This window comes from Helicoverpa zea, chromosome 6 (genome assembly GCF_022581195.2).
Source record: "Helicoverpa zea isolate HzStark_Cry1AcR chromosome 6, ilHelZeax1.1, whole genome shotgun sequence".
In the NCBI taxonomy this organism is placed as follows: domain Eukaryota; kingdom Metazoa; phylum Arthropoda; class Insecta; order Lepidoptera; family Noctuidae; genus Helicoverpa; species Helicoverpa zea.
Genome location: NC_061457.1, coordinates 10,582,815 through 10,596,990, shown reverse-complemented (window position 1 = coordinate 10,596,990; position 14,176 = coordinate 10,582,815). Strand labels below are relative to the sequence as shown.

General features: G+C 38.2%; 2 protein-coding genes and 1 pseudogene across 7 annotated transcripts in view; 1 reads left to right on the top strand and 2 right to left on the bottom strand.

Moving 5' to 3' along the window:
• Nucleotides 1–1,104: 1,104 nt before the first annotated feature.
• LOC124631334 (adventurous-gliding motility protein Z) overlaps nucleotides 1,105–14,176 on the bottom strand; it is a 49,111-nt gene continuing 36,039 nt past the window's right edge. For all 6 annotated transcript variants that reach the window (XM_047165683.1, XM_047165685.1, XM_047165682.1 and 3 more), the window contains 9 exons: nucleotides 12,655–12,782; nucleotides 12,118–12,290; nucleotides 11,464–11,673; nucleotides 10,693–10,910; nucleotides 10,464–10,559; nucleotides 9,865–10,102; nucleotides 9,275–9,383; nucleotides 3,866–3,925; nucleotides 1,105–3,536 (listed from right to left, as the gene is read on the bottom strand). In XM_047165683.1, coding sequence (XP_047021639.1) covers nucleotides 3,285–3,536; nucleotides 3,866–3,925; nucleotides 9,275–9,383; nucleotides 9,865–10,102; nucleotides 10,464–10,559; nucleotides 10,693–10,910; nucleotides 11,464–11,673; nucleotides 12,118–12,290; nucleotides 12,655–12,782 — 1,484 coding nt within the window. In that variant the 3' untranslated portion in view covers nucleotides 1,105–3,284. The remainder of the gene's footprint in view (nucleotides 3,537–3,865; nucleotides 3,926–9,274; nucleotides 9,384–9,864; nucleotides 10,103–10,463; nucleotides 10,560–10,692; nucleotides 10,911–11,463; nucleotides 11,674–12,117; nucleotides 12,291–12,654; nucleotides 12,783–14,176) is intronic.
• LOC124631337 lies at nucleotides 4,398–6,398 on the top strand. Its single transcript, XM_047165690.1, has 2 exons — nucleotides 4,398–4,776; nucleotides 5,117–6,398. Exons 1-2 carry the CDS (start codon nucleotides 4,585–4,587, stop codon nucleotides 6,374–6,376), a joined length of 1,452 nt encoding a protein of 483 aa, XP_047021646.1. The 5' UTR covers nucleotides 4,398–4,584; the 3' UTR covers nucleotides 6,377–6,398.
• LOC124631338 lies at nucleotides 6,396–7,932 on the bottom strand (annotated as a pseudogene).

Genomic DNA, 14,176 nt, shown 5'->3' with positions numbered 1-14,176 from the left:
CCTTCATCAATTTGACTTAAACGTTCATTTATGAGTTTCATTATTTCCGTCTTATTTTGGTCGACATTATGCGAAGCAATATAATTTTTTAAAATTCCCCACACATTTTGTTTCCATTATTATACTAAATTATAGGTCTTTTACATTCTTAGTCCACACATTTATTTATTGTCCGCGTACCCCGAGCTAGAAAATATGTAAGGAGTATTTAATTCATCTTAGATATTTCACTTCATTTATTTCTTAGATACTGTCAATGTCAATTTGAAAAGCCGTATGAGAAAATAATGATAAACTGTAAAATGTAATAATAAAAAGCTTTGAATGTTGTTTCATTTTTTTGAAACGCTACCTGACTCCTTAAAACATTTTCTCCGTCAAGAACTAGACATTTTCGTAAACGACTGTACCCATAACAAAAAGCGATGAGAACACGTCATGCTCGGACGACGTCACTGTCACACGAATGAAAGTTGTATATTTACAAGCCGACGCACACATAGGGCCGCGCGCAAATCTGAGTTGAACTATCTATACTGTCCTTACTGCCGTCTGTATATTTTGAATTATTTCCGAAATCACGTTTTTCTACAATGTAAAATAATTTGTATATCAGAAAATTACTTGTGCTTTTACTCTAATTTTGAAAATCAGGTAGATACAAAGTTACTGGCAGAACTCATTGTAAAGATGCCTGTAAAACATATTTAATTATTTAATGTTCAGTGGAAACTGTATAACTATTTAAATGTAACGTTAATGGACTACGTCGAATAAATGTCTCAACAAATAAATGATAGTGTTTTATATGTACTCTTGAGTAAGCTTTATTTTGAGGCCTCCTGTGTTGGGGGAGTTATTTACCCGACTTTCTGGGCGACGTACGGCAAGGTACGATGTGGCGTGACGTAACCTGGACAAGCATAACATTGTAGGACCTATGAGGCGAGTACAACCGCTCGCAAAGGACAATTTCTAAAAACATATGGGCTAAAACCCTCAGATATTTCAGTTCGCACGATACCCCTTTGAAAGACAGCTCTCCAAGGTGTGCCTCAGAATTTTCAGAAAAGGTGGTTAGAATTTTAAATAAAATAGCTAAAATGTCGCTCAATATATTTTATTTACATACACTAATGTATTTACATCGCATAATTTTCACGATTTAATTCGAAATAAATTCAAGTTCACCTATGATATACTCCACTGACCTGGGCAGTTGGTGTTCGCATAAATTCTGTATCGATATTTGTAAGTTTATTATATCTAATGATTACGTATCATCAGCACCTGAAGCAAGCGACGTGGATGGACGAAGCGAGTTTATTGATTTTGTACTACATGTATATACAAAAGCTTTTCGTATTATCATACAGTTAATGTGCTGCATATTGAGGGATTCACGCAATTAAAGTCATTTGTCCTAAAACAATATTATAACACTCATTTTAGCAAACTTCAACACGACCGTCAACGATTCGTTCAACGTAAATACAATATCAGTCTCATTTGTTACAATTTTGTCAAACTTGCAACGTTTTCATTTCATAAACTGTGCACATTATGTAAAATATTAATCTAGTTCTCATTTATTGTGTAATGCATGCCTTATTGAATAAATAATAATAAATCAAAAAAGGGCAACACAATATTTTTAATAATCTAAATACAGATTGAGTAGAAGTCGAATTCTATATTTATTTTATAGACAATAGATTTCTGATTATATTTTAATGTAAATCGAATTAAAATATCGAATGTTATTGACTAGATCAGAAAAATAAATATTGTGATATAATTGTGTACCATCCATTTTATTTACATTTTAATATCGTATAAAATATATGGTTTCCATGATTCCAGCTGGCTAAATATTTGCGACTTTTCATATATTACGTCTCGTCTGAATATGACTTGAACAGTATTCTTCGATTTATGATGTAAAGGTAATATTCAGATAAATGTGCTTTACGTAAAGATTATTATAGAGGTGGGAGAATCGGTATTGTGACGTAGTTATACTCGATATTTGTGACGTAACATATGATTGGCGAGTAGAATAGATTTAAACCCAAGATCAGCACTACAATAGGTACCTACATTAGAAGAGCTAACACAATGGCACTTGAATACTTTAGTGATGAACTACAGTATTCCGGACGCGATGTATTGTACAACGATAGTCACGTACAGTGCAGCGTATAAACAAATGTTCTACAATAATACTTATCAAATAATACAGAGAAAAAACACATTAGAAAAGTTACAGCTTATAAATAATAAATTTAATTTCAATAATACAGTGCGATTGCAATGATTGAAAATTCAGAAAACGTTAAATGCAATTAGGAATGAAAATGTTAATGCTTAGGCTAAAATGTATGGAAACAAAAGCAAATATATTATGACACTACATTGTTCCATCGTCAAAGACTTGATCATTGCATTGTTAGTGGACTTACAACACTCACGCTCTCTGCGCATTGAGATCCATCGAACACGACTACTACGTTAAGTAACATTATTACTGCAACATTCCATTTTCCTACAAATGACTAAACATACACACGCCACATTTTAGGGCATGTGTTATTTTCAGATACGAATCTGTTATAAGATGTAATCATTTCTATCTAACATTCTTATAATTTACGACCAGACAACGTTCGGAATTTCAAACATTTCGGCAAAAGCCGTTTCCTTCAGTGACTACAATTCGCTTGATGCGTCGGTCCTACACTCTAGTCACGGACTACGCAGGACGGATGACCTACTGCGCGGAGGGCAAACGTAAGCTCCACAATACGAGTTAACAATTCATGAACACTAGTTTCTATCGTTTTCTAACCTTAGCTATATTATGACAAAAATGGAAGTATTTCGGCGAGAACAGCGATGGCTGTAATTAAGTAGATAATTGAAGGACCTTATTAGGTGGTCAGTGCCGGTGAAAACAAGTCTTTATCAAATAATGAGCACGAGCTATGCTACTCTATATTGGCAAATAGAAGACGTAGTGAATAAGTGTTGTTTTAGCCGGCACTGATTGTGGAGGACTAAGATGTGCAGTCGACAGTCACACATGAATCTAAACAGATGACGTTACTTCATACGCTAAGATCAATTAACATATTTGCTTACAAGCATTAATGTCATGTAGTCATTTTGATAATACAGTCAATTGATTCTATTTCGTATTTTTATTTAAAGTTTGTCAGAGATAAACGGTAACAGTACATAGAGAGTGACGTCATCTATTAAGACGGTATTCTGTAGCACATATTTTAAGCGGCTCCCTGCAGCGCGGCCGGCGCTGGCGCGGGTGCGGGCGGGGCGGCGAGGGAGGCGGGCGGCGCGGCTCGGGAGGCGGGTGGCGGCGCGGGCGCGGCGGCGAGCGCGAAGGCGAGGCGCTCGAGGCGGGCGCGCGCGGCGGCCAGGCGCGCCCAGCGCGCGGGCGCGCCGCCCAGCGCCGACAGCGCCGCGTCCAGGGATGCGTATAGTGCACGACGCTCGCTCTCACTGCAACCCGATAGCTCCTGGTGAAGAAACATAACAATTAGATCCCAAATTATAAATAAAAAAAAGATTCCGACGAATTGAAAATGTCTTCTTTTATAGGAAGTCAGTAAAAAAAAATAATGCCATTTGCATTGTTTCTTATGATACAATTATAACAAATATAACAGATGGCAAACTTACAAAAATTTACTGAATAAGAAAATACGACGTAACACATCTTTTTTACACAAAGTGTACTGCCGTAAAATCTATAGATGATCCAGTATGTAAGCACATACATAACATGAGTACAATAAAAAATATACCATGATAAATGCTCTAAAAAAACAATCATAAAAACACTTACCTCCTCAACCGCTTCTATATCATCCTCCTCACCGGCTTGTGCCAACTGCTTCTTGAGCGTCTACAAATAAAAACAAATTCAACTTTAACACAAATTATACAACACGAACATAAATCAATTGCAGATGGTATTGCAGCAAAAATACAGTTATTTTTTCATTAAATTATACACCAATTGACAACATTTCAAAATTTACACGACCTTTAAACAAAAATACCATTTCTTTATTTTCGTATCCTGAGTTCAAATATATTTTTTTAATTTTTTTTTATTCCTTTATTTCTGAGGAAAAAAATAAAAATCAAAAAACACTTGATGACGTCATATATACGGTAGAATGAAGTAGTTACCTTAGCCTAGGCATTTCAATGTGAAGAAAACATCAAGTGTCACTGTCAATGTCACTTTTGGCATGAAGTACCTACCTATCTATCTATACTATAAAAATATTATAAAGCTGAAGTTTGTTTGCTTGAACGCGCTAATCTCAGATCCGATTTCAAAAATTATTTCAGGGTTAGATAGTCCATTTATCGAGGAAGGCTATAGGCTACTTTTTATCCGGGTTAGTGCAGAGGTTCCCACGGGATGCGGGTGAAACCGCTGGCAGAAGCTAGTACCAAATAAAACTAGCGAAATTGATTAGCACAACATTTTCCTATCAACACCGCTTACTGTTATCACTATCAACTGTTGATTAAAATTATTTCGTCACTGAAATGGATCCCAATCAAACATATACGCCAATGAAGGAACCAAAATATTGTTTTGTACCAGCCTGCAAAAACAGTTCTAGAGATACTCAAAAAGCATTTTTTGCGGTGCCTAGCTCAGCAAAACAAGAGTGGTGCGATGCTGTGGGTATAGCATGTCCTAAACGTGTTATATATATATGCGAAGATCATCTCAATGTAAGTACCTAAACTAAAATGTTTTTTTATAAACCTAATGCCACAACCACACCACAACAATGCATTGTTCATGTGGTGTCAAAGGTTTTTGGCATGAGATTTGTCACTTGAATTTTGGGTAAAAATGTGATTAAAAATAATATAAAAAAATAACATTGTAAATATAGACATCGAATGTTGTTCATTCTTGGACAGAAGAAACACTCGACTCAATTATAAAATATATCTCAGAAACAATCTTATAAATTGTTTTATATACATATAATCATAATGATTTTAACTTACAATATAGGTTGTTTTGGGGACAAATATAAAATATCAATTATAATTTATCTTTTAGTTGCAGGAAGATGTGGAGAACTACCGGTATTGGATAACTATGAAAGTGCGGCCAAAATTGAAGTCTCGGTTACCACATTCTCTCAGGAGGACATTAATGGCAACTGTTCATCAAGAAATTATTGAACCTAGACCTAGCACATCTTCAACAGCTTCCTCCTCATTTCACTGTGAAAGTCCAGTCACTACAAAAGTCAGCAAAGGAGTACAAGTAAAACCAAGAACATCGGATAGAACTACTTTTTGTGCCATTTACAAAAAGAAGACAAAAAAACCTTTGCTTCAAGAAGATGATGAGATGGAAGAAGTGTTGTTGCCTTCAACACAAGGAAGTTCTACCTCTGTTGAAATGTCAGAAGTCTCATCAGAAATCTACACTAAAACTGTAATGCAGACCCAGAGAAGCTTTATGCTTGACCTTATTAAAAAAAAAACACAAAATTATATAGGCTTACCAAAGACTTATTATTGGTTAATTAATTATTTAGAAAGTAATCTAAATGTAAAATCTTTTGATATAATAGTAACTTTGTATAAAATTAAAAATAATACCCCATTCTACCAAATCTCAGATTTGTTTGAGGTATCATTAACCACATTATGGAGAATATTTTTCAGAACTTTGTGTGTTCTATCCAAGTTATTTAAACAATTGATTTATTCCCCTCAAGTATATGATGTCAAAAGAAAGTTACCAGCCTCCTTCAATACCAATAAAGAATATTCAAATGTGTTTTGCATTATTGATTGTTTTGAGATAGAAATTGAAAAACCCTCAAATCCTATTTTCCAGTCTCTAACATGGTCACAGTATAAAAATGCCAATACATTAAAATACTTGATAGCTACAACACCGGATGGTTTTGTCAACTTTGTATCTGCTGGTTTTGGGGGACGTATATCTGATGCCAATATTGTAGAAAAAAGTGATTTTTTGGATGTGCTGCCACCAAAGTGTACTGTATTGGCAGATAGAGGATTTAAACATGTTGATACTTTACTAAGTAGAAATCAGAATAATCTACTTCGGCCACCCAGTGTTGCAAAAGATCAAAAATTGTCAAAGCGGGATGCTATCAAAAGCAAAGTCATTGCCAGTCTGCGCATCCACGTTGAGAGGGTAATAAGAAGAGTTAGGCTATATAAATTGTTGAAACCACACTCTGTAATAAATAATAAATTAATTCAACATGCAGATGATGCTGTCATTGTGGCATGTGGGTTGATAAATCTACAAGGTTCTATTATTAAGAATGAATAAAACAAATAAAAGACAAATACTATGTAAATTGGTTTTATTTTGCACTTTGTAAAACAGAATTAAAAATAAATTGTTTCCAAAATTCTTCAGCTGCACCTAATAAATATGTCACATGTTTTTCATCATAGTCAACCCAGTACTTATGTAGGAGTTTTGTCTGTTCAAAACTAGGATCCGCAATACAAAACAGTCCTTTTAATTTTTTTGCTGCATGCATCTGTAACATTATCTGAGCTTTATATTTTTCATATAGTTCACCGTCTCTCACATAACTTTTCATTGTCTTATCACTTATGGGGCATTTTATTTCAATCACAAAGTCTTTACAAATTCCATCGGGTGAAACCCCTATGATAGGGGATATTAAAATCAACCCTGTGTTGAATTGCTCCTAATTCCTGTTCTAACTCCTTGAGTACTTCTTTTTCTAAAGTTTTGCCCCTTTTAATAGCCTTTGTTTCTGGCACCTTGTAACCTCCAAGAATGCTTTGTACTAAGGCACCATTCTCGGTTTTACAGTGAATGGCTTCATAGATCCTGGACCCTGTGACTCTCCCTTGACGCATAGAATGCCATAGTGTAGAGTTTGCCTGAGCTTTTGTAGCTTCAGCAATAGATTCTACTACATCTTCGGTAATAGTTGTTGCAGAAAATGATTTAAAATTGTCATAGCAGTGATCATCTGCTTGGTGTATAAAATGCAGCACTAAATTAAAAACACTAAAGTCGCTCAACTGGGGCTGTTGATTTCCACAGTAATTTAAAATCAATCCCGTTGTGACTTTACGTCTCTTGCATTCTTCGGAAAACATAGCAATATTTACAGTCATGTCAACATTATCTGGAGCTCTTTTCATTTTGCCAATGTTTTTTGCTAAGATGAATTTCTGGTCACCTACAGCTCCAGCAAGTTTTGGTTTACTCCAATAACACGTAGTTGACGTAGTTGATGGTTCGTCTGACCGTTTTATGAGCCAAATTGCAAAGCATATGGCGTGTTTGCAGCCTCCTGCAGAAGCTGCACAGTCGTTGCATTGAACTGTGATAATCTTCTCAACAGATTCATCGATTACAGCTGTAACCTGATATAACTTAGATTTCACTCTATGTTCGGGTGTTACCCTGCATTTAACGGTGCATGAGTTACCTTCTCGCTTGACTTCTACATATCCTACAGCTGTGTCAACATATGCTTCACGTGATGCTAGTAATGCCTTGGCACTACGTGTTTCTGCAATATTGTAGCATTCATTTTCGTGCATATATTGCAATAGCATTAAATAGTCCACTTTCGGCAAGTTTCTGCTATCGGCCACTACAAATCCTTCCGAAACCTTCATAGCGATTTAATAAAAACAGAATGAGAATAAAAATTGTGTTATGAACTCAATTGAAAACCAACACCACAAGTTTATACGCGAACCGCCTACAAGTTTGTCAAACTGACAATGCAATTGACACCTACCATTTTTTTACGGGTGACGGCGAAGCAAAGGTTTTATCGCCATTCCACCGTATGTATGACGTCATTTGGTGCTTACGTCTTTTTAGAATACACCGAATTTCAATGCTGAAATTATGAATGAAAAATACATATTTTCGAAAAATTGAAAAATATGGGTGCCTTATTTTTTAATTTACTTTTATGTAACGTAATAATACATGTAGGTTAAAAATATGAAATGTTGTCAATTCCTTAAGTACATATATCATATCGTATATTTATAATATATAATGTAAAATACATGTTCTAGCAACAATTATATACATATCTGCCGGTGTCTATACACAGAATGTGTTGGCAGCAACACAGCAAGCCATGTTGTATGAAGTCAATATGTTCTCTCCTAATAAGTATATTGTTATTTTTTATGAAGTAAGTCATTTTGGTGTTCGGCCGAATGTGTAATGCTGTGAGTGAATTTGAAAAACATGCTTTTTGGATATAGCCTACAGGATATTTTGTAACTTTTAAAGGAAAATACATTTAAAAGACATGCTATTCATTCATTGAAGTTGAATTTGGAAGGGACGGAAATATATCTATATATCTTGAAAGAATTTAGCGCTAAATATGTTCAACATTTTTTTTACATTTATATATAAACTATAATTAAGTGCAATTTCACAGCTAATTCAAAAACATTAAAGAACCAGTTGCACCATTTAACTATAACGAAAACCAAATTATAGCCAGCCGGTGAATCGGCGATATAACAACTAGATATAGTTTGTTTATCTATCGTTAAAGTTAAATGGCGGAATTCACCGTAATTTTATGTATATAAATAAGAAAATTCTATACATAGTAATATAATATAACATGTAGGCTATATATTTGTTGGTGTGTTGGTTCTATGGAGAGAACATAAGACGCTCCGCGCTATCTAAAAGCCGTGAGGATAGCGAAGTACAAATGTAGTAACCTTGGCGCCTTATTCTTGACTCGAGATCGCCAAGCAGGCCCTGAATGGTGTAAATACCTGTTTCATATTAAATCAGTTAACGGCACTAACAGTACTAAGGATAATTTAGTCTTGTAACAAATTATTAAAAGTGTTACTAAATAATTTTAGTCTTTAACAATGCCAAATTATAAATTGTTGTATTTTTTATTAATATTTAGATTGGCATATATCATTCTTTAGCATTGAAATAGCCATATCAAAACAGCGTAAATGCCATTATAATTCTTAGTTGTTTTTTTTCTAATATTCTCTCCTGTTCACTATATTCTTGACTGTATATGAATGTATTGTATGTCTGAAACTGAGCTTAAAAATGAGCCTCATACGATACATAAACATAATACATGAATGAATATCAAGACCAAGTGGTAGGGTGACAATAAATTGTAAAAAAATACCTATTTTTGATAAGACTACTATGTATACTCACTTCTACGGATTGTCGGTACTGTTCCATCATATTCTTACTGGCGTCAAACTCGGCTAGCTTTTTGACAACTACGTCAGCTACATTCTTTTCCGTCATGTCAATTTTGTCTCTGAAATAGCGATACGGGTACATGATAATACGTGATGTGATTGATTTTTGTGATATTTTTTTTATAAATGGGAGAATACCATGAGACTATTCTAGACATAATTAGTTGATATACATTAAGTGATAATGCTGGCACATGAAAGTGTAAGAAATAGAGCGATTCTACACTAGCGCTTTTCTTGTGCGTACTGTGGCACTATTTCACGTTTACACACGTGCTGTTTTTCATGTCTGGCAAACGGACGAGCACTTAGAAATATGATTTCAAAATCAAATTTAATTGCGTGTATGAGACGCTCATTTTAAAACTGCTCATTTACAGCGAAAACATTATTTAAATTTTTTAATTCCGCCAACAGACACGACACATGACCGCGCACGTCATTCCCCCTCGCTACATCATCTGTAATTCGCGGAGTGTCGCGCAGCGCTGTCATAAATCTGTGACTTTATACAAAAGCAGCCTATAGTAGTATACTAACTTGAGCGCCTGCGCGAGGCGGCAGGAGTCAGGGTCCCCCCTGGCGGCCGCCAGCGCGGCGGCGTGGCGCAGCGCGTGCAGCAGGCGCGACAGCCGCGCGTCCAGCGCCAGCGCCCGCGCCAGCACGCCGCCGCGACCCTCGCACGCCGTCTCCTCCGCCTCGCTGCGTTGCCGCTGAGCGATGGCGGCTGAGAGAGTGCGTAAGGATTCCCGCTCTGACGCTGATGCTGATTCGCCGTCTGTAGTGGACAGTTACAGTTGTTTGATTCCAAATTCAAATGAAAAAAAAAACAATGCGCGCAGAACACGATCAGCGCTTATTCTATACAAAAAGGACTTTGCCATGGTGCCTGATAGTGTGGGTAAAGATTCCAAATTTAAATCGTTCACAGACAGGAGTAACGATAAAGTTTTGATTGATTCCAAATCCAAATCGTTTGAGAAGCAATGTGCGTAAAACACGATCTAGAATCTTAAATTAAAAAAAAAAATGTGTCGGACAGTTTATAAACAACACTTGATAATTTAAAAAATAATAATATTCATACCTCTGGACAGTCTAAATAAAGAACATTTAATGGAATTATGTTTTGAACATACCTTTGTCATCCGTATAGTAGTCCCTCTCAGGCGACAGTTCGTCTCCGCTCCACGCGCCCGCACCTTCCGCGCCTGACCACCATTCCTCTGCGCATTCTAGAATGAAAAATAGTACTATTTAGTCTATTGTTAATGTTAAAGAATCACAGTTAGATTTACCATTAGTTTTACACCAGTAGCTGTCAATCAGCACATATTTGATTAATTTATTTATTTAAAAAATCCTTACCAGGGTCAGTAACAAGACAAGGCTCAGTTTCTGAATCAAGAAGGTCGGCCGAGTTGTCGTTATCATCGGAGATGTGTGAGCGGTCGTCGTCCCTCGCGCCGGGGCTGGCGGGGGCGGGGGGCGGAGGCACCTGGCGCAGTGCCCGAGCCACGTTAGCCACGAGACCCCCGCCAGCGGCTTCTTCTTCCGGGGACAGGGCTTCGCCACTGTCGCTGCGGCTGGAAGAGAGAGCAAAATTGAAGCAAAGACAAAGACGCAAGTCTTACCCATGTTTAAAATATGTAAAGAAAACGCTGTCCGATCCAAGAGGGTATTGTAAGGTCTGATCCAAGAGGGTATCTGATTCCATGAATATGAAATAAAGTACGATTTAAAGATAGGAGAGCAAGTACAGAAAGCGCGATTTATGCGCGTTGATTTGTATTGCGTCCAGATGGGGCGAAATCACTAGAGTTCTCGCACGCATATGACGAGGCGGATTTGGTCAGTTATAAGCATGGACACGCGCCTAATACTGGACGCTGCAATGGCACCGCAGTATCTCGACTCGCGCGGTGCACGCGCGTAAATCGAGCGAGTTGAGATTCCCGCTCATTGCAATCTTTTTACGCGCGTGTGAGGTAAGGAATGAGGAGGTCGAGAACGCGCGAGAGTATACGCGAGTGAACTCGCGTGTAAATAGCGCTTTCTGGTCAGACTATAAGGAACCCTCAAATATTGTAAAAGTAAATATCAGTCGAGCCTCCTGCACCAGTTACAGTTTACAGTTACCTGTAGAGGTCGTTATGATAGACGGTGGGCTCGAGGTCGTGCGGCAGGCGGTAGGCGCGCTGCACGGCGCGGGTGAGGCGGGCGAGGCGCTGCGCCAGCGCGTCCAGCGCGTGCACGCCGCGCGCTCCGCCCCGCGACCTGGCGGCCGCCGCCAGCGCCTCCTGCCGCCTCTGTTCGCATAGACGGACTAGCTGTCGGCATTCGACCCGCCTATGACAAATGAAGAAGCATGTTACTCGGAAATTTAAAAATAATGACATTTAGTCGTTGTAGCCTAGGGTAAAGAGCCTACCTCTCGAGTACGAGGGCGGGGCTTCGATTCCGGATCAGGCAAGTACCAATGCAACTTTTCTAAGTTTGTATGTACTTTCTAAGTATATATTGGTCACCATTGACGGTGTTTCGGATGGCACGTTAAACCTTGGCAGTCGTTACGGGTACTCAGAAGCCAGTAAGTCTGACGCCAGTCTAACCAAGGGGTATCAGGTTGCCCGGGTAACTGGGTTGAGGAGGTCAGATAAGCAGTCGCTCCTTGTAAAGCACTGGTACTCAGCTGAATCCAGTTAGACTGGAAGCCAACCCCAACAGTTGGGAAAAGACTCGGGAGATGATGAGTCCCTTTTCATTGAAATGAACATGTAGGGACTATGTTACCTCCTGTCGAGGTCGGCGTTGACCCTGGCGAGCTCGTGCTCGGCGTCGCGCAGCGAGTCGCTGAGCGCGCCGGTCTCGGCGGCGAGGAAGTCCTGCATCTCGGCCGCCTCGCGCTCCGCCTCGCACAGCCGCGCCTCCGCCACGCGCGCGCTCTCGCGCAAGCTGCACGACTCCTGCGAACAACAGGGTGTGTAACATTTGTATTGGGAAAAAGCTGCCCAGAATAATTAATACCTGTAGGTATATACCTAAATAAAACCGATAAATATTCACTGACTAAGTTTCAAGGAAAAAAAATATAATTGGAAAACAAATAGATATAGGTAGATACATTTTTCTATACAAACACAATAAAGAGGGTTAACATTTTCGTTTGCAAAAGGGTCCGAGAGTACTGAAAAATTCATTATTGGAAAGCTAGACCCCGTGTTACATACAAAGGCACATTTAGTCCGGGTACGGGAGGAAGTTCCTGCATTGACGTGGGTGAGTGAACCCAAGTAATATATGCAATAAATAGGTACACAAAGTACTTACAACGTGCAGCTTATTGCACTGTTCGCGCAAGGCGTCGATCTCGGCGCGTTGCTTGGCCGCGAGTTCGCCGGCTGCGCGAAGTTGCTCCTCCAATACTCGAAGACACCCATCGGCGTTAGCACCGGCGCCTGATGTACATGAAAAAATGCTTGATAGAATAGAAGAAGATAAAACAAAGTTTTGCTTGGTGCTAGGACTTCGAACTTCCAGGAAAGAAGTGCACGTGGTAGGCAAACTATAATGCGCAATTTAAAGTTTTTGCTATTGCATTGCTATTATACTAAGAAACAAGGTAGTGAAAAACGCAGATATATTCGCCGTTTGATCCCCTGGCTAGATTTCACTAAGAATGTTTCAGAAACAGCTTTAAAGCTGGCTTAGTGCCACACAATAGCGTATTAAACATGTCTGTCTTAAATTATGGCAAGCTATGTTAGAGTTACAATTAAGTAAGCTATTGTAAATACATAATATACTCTTTTTTCAGGTAAATCATCAAATGACCCCTCCCCCCGCAGTGGGTTAGTAGTGTGAGAGAGGGAGTGTCTGACTAAAACCCATCATGTTCCTTCTGAAGTCCTTTATGTACCAGGGCCGCGGTAACTTTCTCGAACAACCCCGTTGCCCAGGATTGTAAATACGTACTTATGTAAATATTTAAGCATGTAGATACCTCGTTTGAAGTCGGTGCCTAAGTCTCATCAAGACTGATGATTACTTATTATATGTTTTGTTTTTGCAGGTGGTACTACAGTTTGATAAACACGTGTTATCGAAACAATCTCCAATGAAACAATTCAATACCTAAGCTGTTATTTCCTGCTACGCCACTATAATATATGTAGAATGTTATTAACTAATTTATATCAACTGATAAAGAACTTGTCTCTTGTCTCGATAGCCTTAATAAAAACCGTCGGAATGTATTTCACGTTAAAAAAGCTTTTATAAAATTAATTGATTTTCGGATTTCTGCAATGCACAAGTTACCGTGACATATAAAGGGGTCGTATATGTAATTAACGCGTGAATTGGACCGGAATCGATCGGAGCCAAAACTTTATAATAAGGTGTTAACCCCAACGACCTTATTTCATAAAGGTCGCAAATGTGTATGCATCCGTAATTCAGGCGAATTTGAATGAATGAGGTCGGATCTCACTCATCGTGAACACGCAACTTAAATCTATTTCGGGACAGTCATAGTGTTACGATTGGCTAGTTCCATGTTGATATGAACTCTTTTAATTTTATTTTAAACTGTCTTCGACCAAAACTTTTACTTTCATTTCCTTTTTTTAGTCTTTTGTTTTGTTTAATTAAAAGACAAAGATTGCAATTGTTTAATCTCGAAAATGCTCTTTGTTTGGTTCTTTTCACTAATATGTAACCCAGTTGCAATACAAAGAAACATATAATATCAAAAGCATCCTGCATGACAGATATTCTACACCATGTCTACGAAGAGCTTATACTATACGCGACGACTAAAGCCTAGGGGTGTCACATGAGCATCTCGTTG

Excerpts from the sequence above, each read along its gene's own strand:
- LOC124631337 (XM_047165690.1), top strand. The coding sequence starts at position 4,585 with ATGGATCCCAATCAAACATATACGCCAATGAAGGAACCAAAATATTGT. Across the intron at positions 4,777-5,116 it reads TATGCGAAGATCATCTCAAT|TTGCAGGAAGATGTGGAGAA; the intron begins GTAAGTACCTAA and ends TTTATCTTTTAG.